This window comes from Boleophthalmus pectinirostris, unplaced genomic scaffold (genome assembly GCF_026225935.1).
Source record: "Boleophthalmus pectinirostris isolate CB_2022bp ecotype Guang Dong unplaced genomic scaffold, ASM2622593v1 HiC_scaffold_16, whole genome shotgun sequence".
Taxonomy (NCBI): domain Eukaryota; kingdom Metazoa; phylum Chordata; class Actinopteri; order Gobiiformes; family Gobiidae; genus Boleophthalmus; species Boleophthalmus pectinirostris.
In genome coordinates, this window is record NW_026571095.1 from 8,971,972 (window position 1) to 8,995,353 (window position 23,382).

The window sequence follows — 23,382 nt, forward strand, 5'->3', positions numbered from 1 at the left end:
ATACCAAAAGTAAGCACATGTCATTCACATACATTAAGAATCAAAAAATTAACTTGTAACAACAAATAAAAATAATAACTCATATCAAAATTCACTCTTGACAATGACCTGAGATGTATTTCACTGTCCTCACCTCTGACAGTAACCATTGCTTTGGAGGCCTCTGTCCCCAGGTCGCAGATGTATTCTCCAGCGTCCTCCTTGGTCACGTCTTTGATGATCAGCCCCAGAGACTTGCCTGTGTGAAGGAGCTCATACTTGGGTCCAGCCTTCAGGACCTTCCCATCCTTTCTCCAGGTGGGAGAGACTCTGGGCTTGGAGGCTTCACAGGCTAATGTGATCATGCCTTTTTCCTCTCCCACGACATCATCTAGAGACTTGAGGAACACAGCGCGCTTTTCTGTGGCAAAAAGCACAATTTATATCAGTTTATGTTTTAAAGGGGCACTGTAACTTTTCAGGTAGAGGTGTGCCAACTGCTTGACTCCATAGAAATCATTTCTGATGTGGAGGGGGAGGGAATTCCGAAGGGTTGAGGCAGCAACTGCTCGGACCCCCAAGGTGCGGTACTTTGATTTAACTGTGGGAGTGAGGAGGTTTGAGTCAGGGGCAGTGGGGATGGATGAGGTCAGTGGGTATGTAAGTGATCAGGAGGAGATTATATTACTTTGCCTGGAAGAGCATGGCATTAAAATCTCAATGTAAACAAGCCATGACCAGGCCAAGTTACTGGTAAGGGGTCTCATTTAAAAAGTATGAGATCATTCAAATATGTATGTGTATGAATTTCAATGCTAAGTTCTAAAGTGGGTGTCAAGAAGAAGAGCAGTGGGCAAGTTTGAGAAAGTCTGAGTTTTGTCCATACATACGCTTTTAGTAAGACTTCTAGTTTTATAAATGAGACCTCAAATCTGTGGAGAAGCAACCCATGTCACAGTAACAAATAATTTAAGTTAAAATGGTCACTGGGGTTTTGTACATAAAGACTTATTTTACTTTTTGTCTTCAAGTTCTTAACTGTACTTTTGATAACTCCTATTCTTCTGCTGGTCGATCACATGTCTGTTATGAAAAGTATTTCCTCTTGGGGATGAAAAAAAGTAATTCTTATTCGGAATCTCCAGGGGGACAAGCAGGTGACAGCATGTATTCTTTCCTTACCTTTCACCTTTAGTGTAACAGACTCTTTGACTTTGCGCACTTGAACGCTGATTGTGCCGCCATCCTGAGGGGCGAGGTTCTTTAGTGTGAGCTTGTGGACTTTGCCCTCGTGGCTGATGGTGTTGACTTCGTTGGTGAAGAGCACTTTGTCGTTCAGCAGCCACTGTACTTCCTCATCGGGGAAGTTTATCTCACATGTGAACACAGCATCACCATCTTCATCTACCTCAGTGTCAGCCAGATGTTTGGTGATCTGGATATCACGCACTGTGAAGATAATACACAATGTTACAGTGATGGGTAGAGCTAAAAATAGTACCCAAGTAAAAATACTGATACTTCAAAATAATATTACTCAAGAAGTAGAAAGGAATATTCAAGAGTAGAAAAACATTTGTGCTACCATCTTAGATTGGCTGTCTGTTGTATTCTCACATATTACCACTAGTTGCTATCTATGCAACTGCTGTCTGATAGTGTGACAGCTTTAGCCTGACAGAAGAAAACCAGAGAGCACAAAGTACTAGTAGTAGTACTAGTAAAAAATCTCTATACACAGACCCCATAAGAGCAGAATTCTTGGACAATGATAACATGAGTTATAACAACGGCAAGAACAAAAAAAAAAAAAGATGGTAGCTTTAATACATTAAATTCTGACACCTTCAATAATTAAATATTATTTGCAATAACTATTGAAAGAACCCATCTAATCTATACATACTTTCTACAGTGAGGATCCCTTTGGTCTCTGCAGGTCCAGACTGACAGCAGTACTCCCCCGTGTCCTCCTCTGAGAGTCTCTGAATGGTGAGCTGGGCCCTGGTACCGTCCTGCTTTATGTTGTACTTGTCTGATGTGGCCAGAGGAGCCGCGCCCTTAAACCAGTGAACATCTTTAGGAGGAGCAGAGAACTTGCAGCTCAGGATCGCTGAGCTCTTCTCTTTGGCCTTCACATTCTTGATTGGCTCTGCGACTTCCAGCGGGCGCTCTAAATGACACAAGAATTGAAAAGGCAATTAAAATTACTTGATATCAGTGTACTTTTTGTCTTTTACAACAGACTGCATTCACAACATCGTAAAATTGTATGTTATAGTTTCAGATGGAAGGTATGGACCAATTGAGAGAAAATCTATATTTAACCTTTTTTGTTAGTTAGGTCAAAATTTACAAATACAAAATTTCCTCATCAATTAATTCATACATTTAAGTCCTTTAAATTGACATGCCTGTAATACAACATAAAAATACTTAAGAGATAGTTAAACAGCAGTTAGACATTGAATTTCATTGCAGATTTAGTTTCCAGCTGCCTATTATTGCAACCATTTTGAGGAACAAGGCAACAATTTTATTATACTGAAACATGTGGATATGTTGTGATGTCATGTAATCTCTGCCTAAATGATGGGATACCTTTGACAGTGAGCTGTGCCTGAGACTTGCTCTTTCCTGCTGTGAACACGACAGGTCCAGTCATCGCAGCTTTGGTCTTTTTAAAGGTGAGTCGATGGAGTGTTCCCTCTTTCTCCAGCTCCACATCAGCGCTCTCCTTCACAGCCACCCCACTCAGAGTCCACACTGGAGGCTTCACCAGCTCCATACTGATCTCCACTTCAAATACGGCGGCAAATGGCTCCGTCACCTCTACAGGACTAAGCTCCCGCACAATGCTGATGGACTGCTCTGTGAGGGAAGGAACACTTTTAATAAAACCAAGAGAAATGGTGATAAAAATTGCAATGAGTATAAAATACATAAAATATATATATATATATATATATATATATATATATATATATATATATATATATATATATATATATATATATATATGTGTGTGTGTGTGTGTGTGTGTGTGTGTGTGTGTGTGTGCGGGTGTGTGTGTGTGTTATAGGCTATATATATGTTATAGGCTAGGAAAAGATAAGTTAAGTTTTATCTTTTACTGTTACAGTAGTTGTCCATGCAAATGTATTTGTTTTTTGTCCAAGAAACTTCATTATAAAAGCTTAGTAGATGCAGAATGTTGGTGCAAGTATTTTCACAATAGAAAATCAAAACTAAGAAAGAGGCTCAATATGTTACTGGTTTCTATACCACAAATAGAAAGTAATTTCAAAAGCAATTGTTGTTTTTCTAATATTACCATGAATGCTTCTACACTAGTTCTGATGTAGTCAAATTTTATTTTACTTATTTTAATGCATGCCCTCATTTTTATTCTATAGTTTATATTATATTTTTTTGTTTTATGTTGGACCAAAATACAAAGCAAGTTTTTAGTTTGTGAATTTTGTTCATTAAAAATAGCAATAAAACTTTTTCCATTCTAAAACTCAGAAAACTATTACATTTTGTTACATTTTGTCCTATAATTATTTCTTTTTTTTTTGTCAGTATGAATAGTTTTTTATGTGAGTATCAAGTTCCAGTACTATTTTTTAATACTGATTAGTATCTGAGTATCGTTTTGTTTCAACACTAGTAACACTGCACAATTTCTTCTTGCTGTGCCTATCCAGTTCAATGCAAACATATGTATACTGCAAATCTACACCTAATACATTAAGACAGCACATAACAACAACAAAGACCTCATTGCATAAGTAATCTGATGGCAGTAGTGTTTTTGCATTCCTCCTAAATTCCAACCCTATACTATGCTACAGTCATGACCTGTTACCTTCCACCAGCAGTTTACATGAAGTCTTGTCATCGATGGCATCACAAATGTATGTATCTTCGTCTCCAGAGTCAACATCATTGATGGTGAGTTGGCGGTATACATCTTCACTCTTGATGTCGTATTTTTTGCCTTGTTTGAGCTCCATCTTGTTCTTGAACCATTTGACTTTAGCACTAGCACGGGACACTTGGCATTCAAGATGGCCACGGTGCTTATACATGGCTATCTTATCCCTGAGTTTCTTCACAAACTTGACTGGCAGTTCTATAATAACAATTCATCAACACAATTATTTATTTAATATTAAAAATATAGATCTCTCTGAAAAAATATTAAAATAATATATGTTTTGTAAAAGCAGAAACAGTCCTTAATATCCATTTGTATGAAATTGCTGTGCATCAAAAATTCCCTTCCCATACAAGGGCTATTATCTGATATCATATTGTTGTTGTTTTTTTTTCACAATATTGCGTGTTTGGTTTTGCCATCAGGTCTCAATGAGGCACAACAATGTAGATGCAAACGTCATGTGGATTGTATAAATCATGAACCAAATCATTGTCAGATGGTTGCATTGCATATATGAAAAGTTTGAACTCATCTTCCTGGTATAATTATTGTCATAAGATTGTGCAATTCAAAAAATCCTACCCTATAAATCCTATATTACGCAAAACTGACTCCTGTGAACTTTTAGCCAAGTTGCTGTTGTCAAAAACATATCTAGAGTTGTCTTTTGTTTCATTCACACATGTCTGCATTATTAGTCTGTCTACATCTCCAAAGTTCAAAATGCTCTGTCCCACCTTGTAAAGCGGCAGTTTTCGAGTTAACGGCTATCCTTTTACCTTTTGTTCAGCAAAGATTGACATTTCCATGGTTGAAATGATCCAGGTGATTCTAGTGAAGGTGTATGAACTTTAAAAATACAGTGGAGGAGTTCCTGTATTACAACATGACATTGCAACGTTTTCTGTTTGAGAGAAGAACTAAATATGCAGGGATTGTGTGTTAAAATATGTGTGAATGAAACAAAATTCAACTACATGGATGTTTGTGATGATGTTTCAAATCGAGTCAGCTTGTTGTCATATGGCTTTTCCATCTGGTTTGTGTTCTTGACAAATAATATCAAAGGCCATATTTATTTGTTTTTAAAAGGAAAAACTTAATCAAAACAAAAAAGGTGATTAACTGATAGGAGGAAGAAAATGTTTTGATTTTTACATATTACAACCACCCAGCAATGGTCTGTGTGATTAATAGAATCTATTTGCAGCCACATCTATGTACTTTCACAAACTCCAGGAAACATGCCCAACACACACTGCTAACACTACAGCACACTGGTTTACCTTTCACTTTCAGTTTTGCAACAGAAGAGGCTTTCTCTGCTGTGAATTTGATCTCACCCATATCTTCAATGGAAACAGACTTGAACACCAGCGTATATGTCCTGCCTATTTAAAAAGATTCATATTTGAACCACATCAGTTATTTAAAGATGCACTACATAACCGTTCTTGTAGGGTAATCCTGCTTGTTTCCATGGAGATGTTATTGCTTTGCCTAGAATGTTCCACAGTATGACATTACTGTTATTTATTTTGCATATACAGTATTCAATTACACGGCAAATTTTTATATTGCACAATACTTGGAACATATAACTGCTGTAACCTGGTCTGCTGGTGTCTGGTGGTTTAATGTCATACTGTGGAACATTCCTGGCAAAGCAATATTATCTTCATGGAGAAAAGGAGAACCAGAAAAAAGCTGATTGACATTTGATTACTGTGTGCATGTGTTGGTCTTACCCTCTTGTCTCATTCTGATGTTATCACTGGCTTTGATTTTGTTGCTTCCCTTGTACCACTGACAGTCCACTTCATCATGGGAGACTTCACAGACAAAAGTAGCGCTCTCCTTTTCCATCACCTCCACATCCACAAGCTTCTTCACAATCTTTATCTCTCTGGCTGTAGTAAAGAATAAAACGTTTGGGTAATTTTTTGGTTCATTGGCTTGAACTCCTATCTGTTCCAAACTTAGACAAACTTTATTGATCCACAAGGGAAATTATTTGGACTCAGTAGTTAACACATCATAGTATAATGTAATGACAAGAGTAAAAGTATAAATGATAATAATACATTCAAAAAAGTAGCAAACATAGCAAGAGACTGGTGTCAATAGGGTATGTATATGTATATGTAAAAAGGAAAATAATGACTGATAAATAATGAGAAACAGGGCCTTTCCACAAAGTCACCAGATTCAGGCTCAAACACTGGGGTGATCAGGCTTTCTCTGTCACTGACCATAGACTTTAGAACAAACTGCCCCCTGACTTATAGCCTGTTTAAATCCAGGCTATTCTATCTATACTGTCTTTCAACACTCAGTAATACAGTGACACTTTGCATAATTTGTTTTATTTCACTGCTTAATGTTTTGCATGTTTTTATACTGTATATTTTATCAGAAAGCACTTTGGTAACCATGAGTGTTCTAAAAGGCTCTATAAATAAAAGCTGATTGATTGTTTTGGCCAACATTACCACACTGTTAAAGTTGACAATATCTTACCATGCACTTGGAGCTTGGCAGAAGTATTGTCATCAGGAGTACAGCAGATGTAAGTCCCAGCCTGTTCAAAAGTGCATTTATTGATAACCAAAGAGTGCTTTTTGCCCAGAGAATGGATGGAGATGTCCTTTCCGGATTTCAGTTCCTTGTCATCCTGAAGATTCCATGAAATTGTTACCAGGAATTTTAGTTTTTCTTCAAAAGAAAAAGCTACATTTTGTCTTCCAGTGCGGCTTACCTTAAACCACTTAATATCTGAGGTTGTTCTGGACACTTCACATTCAAAAGTAACCTTCTCCTTTTCAGCCGTGCTAATATCCATGATGGGCTTGCAAATCATAACTGGTGGTTCTGTAAAATCAATACAAATTTAACTCTGGCAGCCATTGCTAACCAGTGGTCATTTTGCATTTTTGTCAATTTCATAAGTAAAACCAAATAATGAATAACACCAAACAGAAACTTATCCTGATAAAACTATAACTAAACTTGCACACATTTTTGTCGACTAAAACTATGACTAAAAGTAGATTTTTTTTTTCGTCAACTAAATGTTCCACTTTTCATTCCAAGAGTCCCAAACCAAATATGTCCCAAGAAGCAATATAATCAAATTTATCATAAAAATGTATTTGCTGGTATTATGAATTCAGCATATTTTGACATTTCCACAGATTAAAACCAGACTAAAACTAAAATTATTTTAGATAAAAGACAATAAAAGTAAATCTAAATCTAAATTTCTTGTCAAAAGTAAGTGTATTTTGAATCAGTTTTCTACAACTGTAATTGTTTTACGCCACCCAAAAGATAAAATATATTCAACAATAATGTACTGACAAATTATCTTGATCTTTTGATATGTTGATGAAATGATTGCTCGTACCTGTTACAATGAGTTTAGCAGATGTGTGGACGCCCTCTGCTTGGAAAGAGATCATCCCATTGTCCTCCTTTTTGAGGTTGGACAGAGTGAGCACATGTTTCTTCCCCAGGACCGTGATGCTGCAGCTGGGCCCAGATCTGAGTTTCAGTCCGTCTTTGGTCCAGGAGCCCTCCAAATCAGCCTGGCTCAGCTCCACCTCCAGAGTCGCTGTCTCTGTTTCTAATGCTTTAGTTTCTTTCAGGCCCTTCACCAACTGGATTTTCTTCACTGAATAAATAAAAAAATATAAGTTAATTTTCTAACACTAATTTATATATTACTGGGTTCTACAATAATCTACAATTTAGGTTTCCCATTCAACTCTCCAGACTCTGCTGCATCTGCAGGTGTAACTGGCACCAAAAAACATACTTTTTCTCACACCATTGCGAACATCAGTCTTTCATTTGTATCAAGTCAATCTTGGACTCAAATTGTATGTATGAGTGTATTCATCTATGTACCACTTTTTGTTTGTGCTGCTATGACATACCTCTGAATAAAGATTAATATTAAAATAAACATTACTATTACTGTGAGTTTAGAAAACTGGCCATATACAAGGAGAGGTTTAATTTTTTTTAAAAGGGTTATATTGTGATCTTTCTTCTGACTATAACTTTAAAACTAACATTTGGTATTATGACATCTCTGATAACAATATTCATTTTTTGGGTCAAAAGTGTGATCTTACTCTCCACGGTGAGTTTAGCCTGGGTCTTGTCATCCAGTGTTTCACAGGAGTATATGCCCCGGTCAGCAGTGGTGACATTCTTGATGACAAGGGTCTGTTTGGCTCCATTCACTTGTATCTGGACGTTTGCAGATGGCTGGACCACCACACTGTTCTTCATCCACCGCACATCGTCTGAGGCTTTGCTCAGCTCCACTTCCATCTTGGCGTCACTCTGCTCCTCCACGGTAAGGTTCTCCAGCTTCTTTTTAAATGTCACAGGTTCATCTGAAAAGTAAATTGGAAAAAGAGAGAAACAATTTTAACGGTCTCACAGAGCAGATACTAAATAAAGTGTGCAATTAAAGAAATTAAATTAAATTAATTTTGCTGGATGTAAAACATACTCCTTTACAAGAATATTGGTATACAGTACTCCACTTTTAAGTAAAATATTAATAAAAGATTAATTGATGATCTGTTGACTGATTTTAGGTATGGATATGAACACTGTTAATTTACTCATTATACTATACATATACATAAGCTTCATGCAAAGATAAAAGATAAAGAAAATATCAGCATCTGTAGCTTCAAGTGGTTCTTGACATGTAGCATTTAGTTTTTCATATAATTATCACAAAAAAATCTATGAAACATACGTTGGACTTGTAGAGTAGCCTTGCATGTTTTCCCCTCTGCGTCAATGCTGATCTCTCCTGCATCTTTCTGGGTGACAGACGTGATGGTGAGAGAGAAGCTGGTACCTCCGTGCTCAGTTTTATACTTTGGTCCAACAGTCACAGGGACACTGTTGTGGAACCATTTCACATTAGCATCTGCTGGGCTGACAGCGCACTTAAAGATGGCATCTTTTCCTTCCATCGCTGCCACGTTGTTCAGCTTGGTGCTAATCCTCACTTGTTTAGGCTCTGGAAGAGGCAATATTAAAACAATCAACCTGCATAATTTTCACAATTTTATATGGAGAACAGAGCCTGTATAACTATACAATATGTGATTCCTGTGTTGAAAGAACTATCAGAAAAGTGGAGTCTAACCATTTGTGTTAGGGAGTAATTCCACACATTACTTTCATGCCTTAAATTCCTATCAAGTGATATTTGTGGCTTGGTGTTATCTATAATAGTAGTAACAATTTTTTCTACTTATAGGTGCATGTAACCTTTTTCATGCACTGAGGACAATTTGGGAATGATGCATGGGCACACATAGAACGGAGCAGTGCCATAGCCTGGGTTTTTTGTTGCTTTTGTCTATTTCTGTTTGCGTTGCATAATTTCAAAATTGGAAAAAAAAAACTTATCCTAACTCTATAAAAATGAAAATAGTGTTCATGACCAACCTTTAACTTCCACTTTAAACTCCAGTTTGTCATCAGTGGTTTGGCAGGTGTAAGTGCCACTGTCCTTGGCTTCGCCGGATTTGACGATGAGAGTTCGTGAAAGACCTTCTTTTTTCATCTGAATCCGAGAGCTCTCTTTCAGCTCCACTCCGTCTCTGAACCATCTGACTGCACCGCCCTCTGCGGTGAGCTCTGCAGTCAGTACGATATCCTCCTTGGTTGGAACGGAGGTATCCTTGACTGTTTTTTTCTGAAACTTTACAGCTGCTTCTGTAAAAATTAAATAAATAAATCTTTAATATTCCATTTGCATTATCATCGTCAAATAAGTGCTCACATAAGTTAAAATCAAATGTTGGTTTTACAGTTGGAATTGTACTTTATTCACAATTTGCATTTTTCTTGATGTGGCTGAATGTGATTGAATGATCATCGAAGCTAAAATCCAGCTGACCTAAATATTTTTTTCATTTCTATTACTGTACCTGATAAAAATAACTAAAAAATAAGTGGGGTCGATGTAAAAGATATATATCATATATCCAATCCATTCTGAACAAGCAAGCTCCTAATTTTGGGTTGTGATGTCCAACATAAACCAGTTTGACATGAACCCAAAACGATAACAAAACTCATCATATTCTCTGTAATATGATTATATTTTTAATATAGGATATCAGCTATTGGCCTCCCAGGTTTATATGTTATTGTAATACGGTTTGTAATCTAGGAGGGCATGTTAGACCTATTAGCTTTCAGATGAACATGGAAAATACTGATCAGTGTATTAGACTGTATAATAGGCAATGGTATAATAGGCAAAGTAGCAGTGTTCATATCCATATCCATACATGAATATGTATCAAATGTATCAAAAAGCAGCAACAGACTATGCTAGTGTATCCATTTATCCATGTACCCAACATTAATATAATTACCATTAGAAATTAGTTGTTTTTCTTCCCATAGAGTACATTGTAACTATGGGCCCATTGTCTGTATTTAATAATATACTCTGTTGATTAGAAATGCACAAAACTCAAAATAATAAAGTCCATAATTATGTTGTGAATATAACATGTGCTTTTACCTTGCACCTGTAGTTTAAATGTAAGTTTCTCTGCCCCAGCCTCACAAGTGTACTCTCCGGCATCTTTCTTGTCCATTTTCTCGATGACCAGCTCACGGCTCTTGCCTTTTGTTTCCATGTGAACCGCTTTGCTGGAGGTGAGTAGTTTGCCGTCCTTGTACCATTTCACCTCAGTTTTAGAATCAGACACTTCACAGCTCAGAGTGGCCTTTTGAGACAGAGATGCTTTCACCTCCTTCTGCACCGATTCTTTATTCGTGAAACCAGCTGGAGCTTCTATGAAAAATAAAACATAACAGACGATCAAAAAACAGCTAATAGACAAAACTGAAACACATTTTTAAAGAACTATTATGCATTCTTGTGGCTTTAATTTCCTTTTAAGCACACATTTGGTCACCCATTTGGGTTAAGCATTTTATATTTTCTAACTTTAAATAATGTTTGCATTTGAAAAATGCAGCTCTGTTTTCCTTGAAGCCCTCTCTGCTGTCAGCAACAAGAATGAACGATTACAAAGTAAATGAATTCCTAATTCCCTGTATTAACAGAGCCAGCAAAAGCCAGCATAGGGGAAGTCTGAAGTTTTATCTATGGTGCAACTAAACAGGCAAAATGCGAACAGAGCATTTTTGAGTGCTTAGAGAAGATGACTTTTGTTTAATAGATTCATGAAACAAGAGTGAACAACACAGATACAACTCCAGACAGGACTGGACAATATAGTGACAAAAATCCAATCTCATTCCTGTGATGATATGGTATTTAGGTAAAACTGTGATATCATGATTGACCAATTTTCTCTCAAATTTATCCTTAAACTAGACACTTTTTTCAACCCACAACTCCCACTGATCAGTTTCAACAAAACTCTGAATAAGTGGCAGGTGGATTTAACCAACTGCATTGAAGTATGAAACAGATGACTGTTATAAATACTATAAAGTTTACATGAATCGTGATAAAATCTAAATTGTGGTCTGACTCCAAGATAATTGTGATATTAATTCCCAACCCTAATTCCACTATGTTTTTGATAACAATTTTTGCGTAATATGGCTCTTTAATCACTTTTATCATACCTGTTACTTGAATCTTGAATGACAGTTTCTCAGTTCCAGCCTCACACGTGTACTCGCCAGCATCCTTCTTTTCCACATTCTCAATGATAAGTTGGCGACTCGTGCCTCTGGACTCATAATGAACAGATTTGCTGGAGGAGATGAGTTTTCCGTCTTTGTACCATTTCACCTCCATCTTGCTGTCTGCCATTTCACAGCTCAGAGTAGTTTTCTGTGAGAGGGTGGCTTTAACCTCCTTCTGGACTGATTCCTTGTTGGAGAATACTGATTTTTGTACAGATTTCTGCTCTGTTTTTTGTTCAATTTTTTGTTCTACTTTCTGCACAGTTTTTTGTTCAATTTTTTGTTCTGATTTTTGCACAGTTATTTGCTCTGATTTCTGTTCTGATTTTAGCTCTGATTTCTGCACTGACTTTTGTTCCAATTTCTGTTCTGTTTTCTGTACAGACTTTTGCTCCAGCTCTGTAATCTGTATTTTGAACGATATCTTCTCATTGCCGACTTCACAGATGTATTCCCCAGCATCTTTCTTCTCCACACTGTCAATCACGAGTCTTCTGGTCTTGTCTTTAGACTCTATGTGGATTGTGCGACTGGAGCTCAGGAGTTTTCCATCTTTGTACCACTTCACCTCTGTCTTGCTGTCAGCCACCTCACAGCTCAGTATGGCCTTCTGGGAGATACTTGTTTTCACTTCCCTCTGGATGGACTCTTTGTGCAGGAAGGAAGATTTAGCCTCTGGGAAGACAAATACAAGCAGAATTTCAGTCCAATTGCCGTAAAGCTGAATTACACAAATTTTCTGTTTCTGTTAGAGCTGTCAAGATAATAAAATTTCTAACTAAATTTTAGGTAGTTACGTTATTCACTGATTACCGATTATGATACCACATGAATTGTAACAGAATGTAATTTTCAACGCAATAATACACTTACACATTTATGTTGCCATTATGTCTTACACATGCTAGGTTTAAGCAAAAATAAATCTAAATCTAAAACTAAAGCTAAAAATAAAACTATTCAGAAAAGCTGGAATTCTGTTAATACCTGCTTAAATTAGTATCTTGTTTTGGTATTAGTTTTATAATAATAAATAATTGCACTTGTAATGCACTTTACAGGCTTGTCAAAGCCCTTCAAAGCGCAAAGTGCTGTCCTGGGTAAGTGAGGCTGATCTGCGCCATCGGCCCCACCACCACCACGTACTCATCACTTTCATACTAGGCAATGTGGGTAACAGAATTTGGTCAAGCAGGAATTGATCCTCTGACCTTCGGGTTGGGGGATCACTGCTCTATATTACAACACAAAATGCAAATCACTAGTTACATATTATCTCTTACCCTCAACATGAATCTTGAAGGCCAACTTCTCAGTCCCAGCTTCACAGATATACTCTCCTGCATCCTTCTTCTCTACTTTGTCAATAACCAGCTGTCGAGTCTTTCCCTTGGATTCTGTGTGCACTGTTTTGGAGGAGCTCAAGAGTTTTCCATCTTTGTACCACTTTACTTCAGTTTTGGAGTCAGCCACTTCGCAGCTCACAGTAGCAGTCTGGGATAAAACTGCTTTCACTTCTTTCTGGATGGATTCTTTGTTGGAGAAGGCTGACTGGACTTTGGCATCTGTGGAGGATAAAAATAAACATTACAACAAAAACTGGACAAAAATCTGAAATAGACAGATCCCTCCTCTGCTATTATTTTGCTCCCTTTTTTATTAGTGTTTGGCCCCAGGGCCTCCCAAAACACCAAAACTTACAGATTTTTGTGAGTGGATAAAAAGTGGTGCAGTGGTCATATACAGTGTTACATATTAATATGATTTTGAGCAAAGGGTACCAACATAATGAAGATTACAGCAATATAACCTTATAAGGGTTCTGTTTAAAATTGTGTGATATCCATGTCATGGTACCACAGTATTGCAGTTAGAACAGTAAAAATCAACTTTTTAGAGCTTTTAACCATGTTATAGTGGTTTGTCCCTCGTTGACCCTCTCAAAGATGTATTCAGAGTGATTCATGCATGTTTATGTAATCTTTATTCTCCGGTATTCAGGACTTCATTGTTCCCTTCAACCTCCGTTTCACCTTTAATTTCACAAATTCTTTGTTGTGATGACATTAACGGCGACAACAGTTGCCACTGGGCAGTTTTCTAACATGGTTGTCAGCAGTCTTGTTTCTGTTATTAAATCGTTTAAGATTAATATTGTAATTTAAAATGTCCAAATTATACCATAATGATCCACAAGTGCCATAAATTATAACTATACAGCAGACTCAAGCACTCCTCTTTAAACATTCTTTAAACATTAGACAACAGACACAATACTTGATACTATAATACATTTAACATTAAACTAAATAGACAACTGACACATAACATGACTACACATCTGAATAATATAACTCCATCTTACCTGCCACATGTATTTTGAAGACCAGCTTCTCAGTCCCAGCCTCACAAATGTATTCTCCGGCGTGGCTCTTCTCCACACTGTCGATCACAAGCTGCCGGCTCTTGCCCTTGGCCTCTGTATGGACAGTCTTGGTGGAGCTGACCAGTTTACCATCTTTGTACCATCTGACCTCAGTGTTAGCCTCAGACACCTCACAGCTCAGAACAGCCTTCTGGGTGAGAGTAGCCTTCACCTCCCTCTGGACAGACTCTTTGTTTGAGAAAGATGGCTGTTGTTCTGAAAGACAAAACACAAAATTTACAGACAGGTGTAATCACTCATAAACATAAGGTGAAAGCCACCCTCCCTTGACACATTTCAGCAAAGAAGCTATTCAAAAAGATTGTAATTTACATTTGCATCGTCCAACCAAAAAAATTATTATTCTTAAACACAGTGTATTATAAATCAACCTTAAAGATCCAGCTTCATATAGTTCAAAAGCAATTTTCAAGCTTTTGGGTTAGAGTAAAAAATAGAGATTGTCTGATATAAATACCATTTTCTATTGTGTTTGTCAAGCAGTTTTGACCAATTAAACCAATATTTATATCAGTATTTTAAAATTGATAGATAAAATGTATTTTCCTGAAAATAGTATAATTTGTAAATGATTGTGTAAAAATAAAAAAAACATTGCTAGGAAAAAATGCATATTTTTTTAATATATATTTAACTTAAAACTCTTACAGAGTGTTAAAAGTCAACAAGAAAAGGTACATTTTTAGAAGCCACTAGTAATGACTGAGTATATTCACAAAAAACAACCAAAGTCATTATTTTAGTTTACCTGTGACTGAGATCTTGAACACTAACTTCTCTCCTGCAGCTTCGCATGTGTACTCTCCAGCATCGCTCCTCTCCACCTTCTCGATCACCAGCACTCGGGTGGAGCCTTTGACTTCAGTGTAGACTGAGCGGCTGGAGATGATCTGTTTACCATCTTTATACCATTTCACCTCCGTCTTACTGTCAGACACATCACAGCTGAGAGTGGCCTTCTGGGAGAGGACTGCTTTCACCTCTCTCTGCTTGGATTCTTTGCTAGAGAAGGCAGGTTGAGTTTCTAGACAAAAAATATGTTTAAAGAGGGGGTATTAGGCATAATTGACTTTTTGGAGCTTTCTACCATATTAAAACATTATCAAAAACATGTCTGAAGTGGTTTTATTTTCATATGTTCTCCATGCACGTTTGAGTTATCTTGCGATCTCTTCCAGGCCCTATTTGTATCCTCTTTGTGGTTAGCAATAGTTCTGTTCAATGCTCAGCCCAAAAGCCTACATAATCTATTCTCTCACACCACCATTTTTCATAAATATACTAAGCTGACTGTAATGTGATAGCGCTCTGAAGAGGGAATGACTTAGCATGGGGAGCAAGGGGACTCAGAACCCCAAAAACAAAACTGAAACAAATAAAAACGTTAATACACTGCTTTCTGCAAATATAGCATGACGATCTAAATATGTTAATGTTAACACGTTAACAAGAAGTGTAACGTCACCTCATTAATTCATTAATATTGCAATGTTCTATTCCTCATTATTGAACACAACTTTATATTTTTGTACCTTTGATTTTGACCTGGAATGTGACTTTGTCGGTGGCTGTCTCACACGAGTAATGCCCTTCGTCGCTCTTCTTGGCACCCTTGATTACCAGTTTCCTTTGGGTGCCGTTGGAGACAAAGGTGGTTCTTTGGTCCTCAGTGATCTCCACTTGGTCTTTCTTCCACACCACCACCGTGCTGGCCGGAGAAACCTCGCATTTCAGCTCCAGGTCTCCTTTGAGAGACGAGGCCATGCCCATCGGACCCCTCGCCTTGTTCAGGAACTTGGCAGGTTCATCTTCAACAGTCAAGAAAATGTTTACGATGAGAAATTCAAACTGATGTGTTATTATAGATGCCTGTAATAGAACTATAAAAATTAACTATCTTTGTAAATACCTATAGTAAATACTGTATGTTCAATTCAAATATTGCTTTTCTGATAACAATTGTAATCATTTATTCTTCATTATAAAAAACATTGGACATAACTGTCAACTTGTTTATGTTATTTGGTTACCAGTTTCAAGCTGAAATCCAGCTGGTTTAAAGCTAAAATGCCTCTGATCAGAATCTTCACTATCACTATCTCCAGTCTTCACAAACCCCAGCACCTGCAGCCAATCATGAATCAGTGCTAGTGCAGCCTCTGCAGCTCAGTGAGTGAATTCTGGAGGTTCTGAGCTTTCATATGAACCATAGTCTGTACATATTTTATATATTTATTTATGTATGTATTTATATATATTTTATCTGTATATATTTTATCTGTATGTAATTTATGTGTCTTGTACTCTCTGTTTTTATGCATGTAGTTTATATTTTTATATGGACAGGTGTTGAAAACTAGCACTTGTGCTAAAACACTCAAAGCAATGCATCTGGCTTGTCTAATGCGATTGTGATGTCCTTAATAAACATAAATAAATATACCGAGAATGAGAAAAAACTTGTATGTATTCTCTCTATTCAGGTTAAAGCACTGGAAACCCAGATTCAGCTGTGAGTGTAGTTCATTTTTAAATCAATAAGACCACAGGCACCTCTAACTGGTTTTTGACTCAGTACCTTTGAGTGCGAGCTGCAGTGAGACTTTGTCCTCTGCTAAAGCACACTCATAGACTCCCACATCCTCCTCTGTGACATTGTTGACAATTAGGATCCGTTTGCGGTCGAAGCTCACACTTTCATACTTCTTTCCCATTTTAATCTCACGTCCATTCCTTATCCAGACAACCTAGACAGATAAAAAAAAAATATATATATATATAACAAATTACAAGCTATCATATTTCAGTATTTTGAAAAGAACACATTGCATTGCTTTAATGTTCTAAACATCTGAGTTTTGATCAATATAAGTTTATTAGCTGTATTATATCAGTGTTATTTTATAATTAAGGTGTCCATTAGCACCGTAGGCCTTTAGTCTTTTAGACAATTAATCAATGGTGTCTTAGTCACCCAAAATTTGTATTCATTTGTAGCCGAGAGACATAGTCCCCACGCTGGAGGGACTATGTCTCTCGGCTGGCCTGGGAACGTCTCGGGATCCCCCTGGAAGAGCTAGAGGACGTGTGTGTGGAGAGGGAAGTCTGGGAGGCCCTCCTCAGACTGTTGCCCCCGCGACCCGACCTTGGATAAGCGGAAGAAAATGGATGGATGGATGGATTGTAATAAATTATTTTATTTATTCTCTCTTCTCTTTAATGTTAATTATATGATGATTATTTATGTTTTGATTTGCTTTATTGTAATTTTAATTACTTTCTTGTGCACTTTCTGTAAAGCACTTTGAATTACTTCATGTAAGAATGGAATACAAATAAACTTTGCCTTGCCTTACCCAGATTATAAGGATTTATATGAAACAGCAACAGCAACAGCCTGCTATGTAGTAAGTTAGATGAATATTTGATAATGAATCAGGAGTTCCGTCTGCATTTTTCCATACATCACACTTTCCTAGTTCTTTTCTGTATAAATAGTTGTTTGTTTTGTATGAACTTCTGTGCAGCTGTTGTCTTGTGAGAGCAATTTTAGTTAGGTACTTGGTTCGATTATAGAGATATTTAAGTTTTAGCCTCGCTCACTTTTAGTCAATGAATAAATCTGTAGCATGTCCTTAGTCTGACAAGAATTTCTTTAGTCAACTACAGCCCCATTCACCACAAATTAGATCATGTAAAGGTTCATTATGAAATGTTTTATAACAGGTGTGAAAGTGAAAACACGTGAAATACCTGAGCATCATAGTCGGACACTTCAGCTGTCAGCTCGGCCGTTTCCTGGACACTGCATGTGACTGTCTGCTGCTGGGACCTGTTGGTGAACCTGACGGGAGGAGCTGAAAATAAACAGGTCAAAGAAGCTGTTAAACTCACTTTCACTAACAATAATGTGTATACCTATTGGACTGTTAAGAATGCATGACTAAAGATGTAGTTATATCTGTGCTGGTGTTAATGGGCCATGGCTATATACATACCCTTCACATTTAAGATACATGTGGTTTGAGAGCCGCCACCCACGAACTTGACCTCAAGTCCGTTCATCTCCATGGTGACGGTGCGGATGAGGAGGGTGTGGACATTCTTGGTTCTTGTTATGAGATATTCTCCTCCGCTTCGTAACAGACGACCTCCCAGAGACCAGAAGCCAGAGCACATGGCCGACAGCTCCACAGAGATGGAGAACTCTTCCCCAGCAACGGCCACACTGTCTGACAGACCCTTCTTCAGATCTGCTCTAGGCTCTGAAACACAGACAAATATATAAGGTGAAGCTATATACAGTATTAGCTTGAAAAACTGATGATGAAAATTACAGTTTTAATTATCAGAACATAGCAATAATCAGCAATAATGTGCAAACTGTGCTTAGTTGCACTACTGACCAAATGTGAATCGAAACATTTATCACAAAAGTTTAAAAAAAGAGATAACAAAGCAGAATTCTTTTTCTTTTCTATTCATATCAGATTTTCTTTTTCTTATGTTAAAGGCCCTGTACCTGATTATTTTTAACATCCTGAAACCGTGAAAAACAGTACAAATTCATTTTAAATGGTGTGCATTGCAAGAACTGCTTATACAATGGATGTAACATATGGGAAAAAATCTGGTACAGATCCTTCAGGTAATATACTTCACGTTCAAGTCAAATATTTCAGTAAAATTTATAGAAATTAACAAACAGAAATAGAGAAAGCCGGCTAAGGAATAGATGCAATATGGCAACATTTTACCCAACAATTATCAAAGATTTCTTACCCAGGTAAAAGCTTCCAGGCACCTCCATGTAAGGACTCTGGCCAAAGTCATTGACAGCAGAGATCCTGAACTGGTAGGTGGCCTCCTCAGTGAAGTTGGAGATGGTAAACTCCGTGATACTGACTAATTCTCCAGGGTTACAGCGCTGCCACTGCTGGGCTCCGATCTTCCTCCTCTCCACGATGTACCCTTTGATGGGCACGGGCCGGTCACTCTCAGGGGGCGACCACTGGAAGGTGATGGACGCCTCAGTCTTGTTCAGCACCACAGTGTTCACTGGGGGATCTGGGGGGTGCTTTCTTGCAGCTAGGAAATAAAAATATAAAAATAATTCTAAATTGTGTAATTATCTTTAGAATACAACATTACTTCTTGCTTTTTTAGATATTGTTTACAAGGAGCTTTACATATAATACAGAGGAAAAAATGTACATGACCAAACAAATGGAAATTCTTAAACTATGCTGATGTCATGTCAAAATGTATATCAGCTCAAAAGAAAAAAAAATATTTGTGCCAAGTCTTCAAGTTTTCAAATGTTCCAGGGCAGGTTGATGTAAAAAAGGCAATGAATAATAGAAAATATTGTTCATCAAATACATTAAGTCTGTTTCAGTCTAAAAATCTCTTAAGAAAACTTAAAAGGTCTTGTACTTTATCAACTCTTCTTTCATTAGAAAATATAGTGCAATCTACCCTAACTCCAAAATCCTTAATTAAGTAGTTACTAAGCCTTAATAAACTATGAATAAACTATTCGTTCATTATAAATAAAGTCTTTATGCTTTATTAAGGCTGACCAATTCTCTTTATAACATTACAAACTGACCCGTGACAGTGAATCGTGTGGAGGTCTTGCAGTCTCCAGCCACAAAGGCCACCTCCCCGGAGTCCTGGGCCTGGCAGTCCCTGATGGTGAGGGTGTACTGGCACAGGACACAGGCAATGGAGATACGAGCATCCTCTTTGAGCCTCTCTCCGTTACGAGTCCAGTACACGTCAGGACAGGGCTGCTCCAGCTCCACACAGAAGATCACTGTATCACTGACTGGCACCACTGTTCTACGGGGGAGCTTCTTAGTGATGTTTCCTGGAAGAGAAAGATTTATTATATATTATATATTTACAAAGTTGTTCTAACAGCAGCTTGCATGATGTTTTTTTATGGTGAATTTTCATCCATATAATGCCCTACATAAAACATGAACAAACTGTAAATTATTGTGTTTATAAATTGCTCGTTTGAAAACAGTATTTACAACTACTAAAAAATAAGCACTTACAAATATTTTGCTCACAGTCACAGAAACAAGAAAAATGCACAAAAACCATCACATTTTAAGTAACTAAATTTTTGATAGCTAGTTAATTTGAAACATGTTGTTTGCCCATAGGCTCTAAGCATTCCTGCCTTTTGTCATGTTTGCATTGTGTTATATAAAGTGAGACACTGCAAGTGAATCTTAAATTTAAAGATAGCAGTTAAATGTCTTCTGCAGTTTGCTTACATGAATGTACATTTTTCATCATGTAATGACTTTGTTTATTTCTATTTGTAAAAATGGCCAAAATTGATTGCATGAGTTTAAAATTTTCTTCATTTTAGATACAAGGATTTTTGGTTATTTGTTGTAAATATTAAAAATGTGTCTACATTTTTGGTAAATCAGACTTGGAATTAGATACAAACATGTAATCCTTCAGTATGGTCAGTTAAAATCTTGTTAAATATTAGACTAGTGGTGTCTTTGGTGTCTGTGGGAACAACTTCAAGGGGATCCGTATCATATCAGATGGGACAATGTTGTTGTTTTTTGATGAAAGCTTATGTTGAGAGAAAGTTTTGCCTGTATTGTTCCATGTATTATAATATGGTCTTTACCCAGCACAGTGAGCTCGGCTACAGTGCGGCTGCCCTCTTGGGTCTCACAGATATAAACTCCATCATCGTTGGTGGTCACATTGTGGATGGTGAGGCGCCTCAGGGTGCCCTCCTGCTCCATGCGGTACTTGGTGTTCTGCTCCAGTTTGGTCTCCTCCATGAACCAGTTGGTGTTAGTGATGCTCAGAGGGACCTCACACATCATGGTAGCCGAAGACTTCTCCTGCACCTCCACGTCCTGCAGCTTCCTCTTGAATGGAACCTTAGGCTCTGCAAAACACAGCATGACAACATTTGATTTTGGCCATAATGGGGTTGTGTATAGTGAAAACATATGAGTGGGAAAGTCAATATCAAACTTTAGTGATGATTATTGTGAAAAAAAATGCCACAATTTAGTGACATGATTACTGACACTATGACCAAGTAAGAATGAAATTAATTAAAAATTAATTTAGTTTCTTTCCCCTTGTCTGATAAATCACCATTCCACTAGTACATACTAAACCTTCTGAATGATTAAAAGTACAGTATGTAACTTTTTGGAGGTGGAAGTTAAAACAATACTTCAGATCATTCTCCATGGAGATAGAGTTAGTTTTATGACCTACTGTGGAATATTGTAGCCAAAGCAACAGTATTTTCCTGGAAAAAAGCAGGTGGAGGCCCTCTTCCAGGCCTACTAAGAGTCAAGTTTGTGGAGATGCAAGCCCACTAATTTTTTATTTATTTATTTATTTTTTTTGTGTGCAGCCAAAATGGAACATGCTTTTTTATAGTCTTTTTTGGTTAAAATGTTACATACTGTGGCATAATACATAATATGACATAGGAAATACAGCTAAATAAAAAGTGCTTCTTTTTAATTGTTTGGACTGTTTGAATATTTGAGCTTCCAGGATTGCTATGAATCAAAATTATTATCTTTAGTTCTTCACTTCACTTGAATAAACACAATTATTTAATAACAGATTCATCTTGACAACTCTACAAATGAGAAAACAATATAATGTCTAAGTAAATTCTAATTTGTGCTCGTAGTGTGTACTATGAAGTGAGCACTGGGGATGGTATTTCAAAGTGCTCTTCGTGTTACAGCTTTGGATGGTTGCCAGCACTAGTACTACAGAGAAGTGTAGTATGTAAGTGCGGAAAGCCTCTCATTATAATTTTTTTGGAAACAGGATCAACATTCATCAATTAGTTGTGCTGAAGTTTTAATCAGCCTATCACTTCTATATTTCCAGAGTCAGGTTGTGTTCACTATTTTGGTACATCCACTCTGATCTGATACAATTTCAGATTAGGTCCTATATTAAGCAAAATTAACTCTTGTGCACTTTAAGACGTGTTACAATGTGGTTACCTCATCAAAAACATATCTGGAGTTGTGTTTTGTTTCATTCACACATGTCTGAGTAATCCTTTACTATTAGTCCGTCTTCATATCCAAAGCTAAAAATTCTCTGTTCAACCATAACGCGAATGAAACAAACCACAACTCCAGGTGTGTTTGTGATGAGGAAACAAGATTTTAACATAGATCAGAAGACAGTGTAATATGGGCCCTTTAATACAGCTCAAATCTTCAGACTCACAAATAAACAAAAGGATTCTCTTTATCTTAAATACTACATTAACTGTATTAGATCATCACATCATAAAAACACCCAACCCATCCAGTATATTGATTTCTCCTTATACGTACTTTTATGTAATTTTTGGTATGTGCTTGCCATAGACTGTATTTAAATAGACATAGCTAACCCAGTAGCTGCTGCTTTCTCGAGAGCGTGTGCTTCCAGCTCCAATTTACTTTCTACTGAAAAACTGTCACCCCGTCTCCGTAACTACTGCTGTCAGAGTTATTCCTGGTGTTTTTATTTAGCAATTTTGTCCGTAAATCAAGATATGAACATTAATATCAATGCTTACATGTGCATCAGAAATCTATTTTACAGTGGTATTTGGGAGACAATACATTTAAAAAACAATTTTTAGTAATAAACATTTTTTCTTTGTCTTGTCAGTTTGCTTTTGTTGCAGTGTTTCCATTATAATAAAAGATCATTTTCAAGATATAAGACACTGATGATTAGTCTGATTCATCAGCCGGTTTCACTTCGTAGAAACCATCTGACGCAGTATTAGAATTCGTTTGCTTGACGGTAGGCAGGTACTTTTTATCATTTAACCAATCGCTGCTATTTGGTAGTCACGTATGTAATAATAAGGCTAAATGGTATATTAGGCTTTTCCCAAATTCCGTAGGAAGAAGGGCAATAACGTCTTTCCCCTTGATGAAATCCACCTAACATTCTCTTTATTGATAACACTGAATATATGGCCCTTCGCTGATTGGCTGGTGCCCGAATTTGCACCTCCGGGGTTTTTGTGACCCGTCTATTGTATTTTGATTCCTGACCTGGTTGCTGTAGAGAAATGGAATTGAGTGGAGGCACTAGGTGGCACCAGCTAACTGATGATGGCATTTACATAGAGAAGAACTGCTGTCTGTTCCGACAGCCAACAAATATTGTCTGAATGAGAGGATCCGCTATTAAGCCTTATAAATTGCTACTGACTACTGCTATCTAACTTTCATAATAAAAAATGTAAAGCGTCCAA

At 37.1% G+C, this 23,382-nt stretch overlaps 1 protein-coding gene across 1 annotated transcript in view; it reads right to left on the reverse strand.

Moving 5' to 3' along the window:
* Window positions 1-23,382, reverse strand: part of obscnb (obscurin, cytoskeletal calmodulin and titin-interacting RhoGEF b) — a 71,689-nt gene that overhangs the window by 45,704 nt on the left and 2,603 nt on the right. The window contains 25 exon segments of the mRNA XM_055152164.1: window positions 134-400; window positions 1,162-1,428; window positions 1,886-2,152; window positions 2,581-2,850; window positions 3,851-4,117; window positions 5,212-5,316; window positions 5,674-5,835; window positions 6,446-6,599; window positions 6,684-6,796; window positions 7,332-7,598; window positions 8,065-8,331; window positions 8,706-8,975; window positions 9,410-9,679; window positions 10,500-10,775; window positions 11,582-12,319; window positions 12,907-13,209; window positions 14,010-14,285; window positions 14,839-15,114; window positions 15,623-15,898; window positions 16,669-16,837; window positions 17,844-17,947; window positions 18,089-18,355; window positions 18,873-19,178; window positions 19,702-19,962; window positions 20,755-21,024. Of these exon segments, the coding sequence (XP_055008139.1) occupies window positions 134-400; window positions 1,162-1,428; window positions 1,886-2,152; window positions 2,581-2,850; window positions 3,851-4,117; window positions 5,212-5,316; window positions 5,674-5,835; window positions 6,446-6,599; window positions 6,684-6,796; window positions 7,332-7,598; window positions 8,065-8,331; window positions 8,706-8,975; window positions 9,410-9,679; window positions 10,500-10,775; window positions 11,582-12,319; window positions 12,907-13,209; window positions 14,010-14,285; window positions 14,839-15,114; window positions 15,623-15,898; window positions 16,669-16,837; window positions 17,844-17,947; window positions 18,089-18,355; window positions 18,873-19,178; window positions 19,702-19,962; window positions 20,755-21,024 (6,468 nt within the window).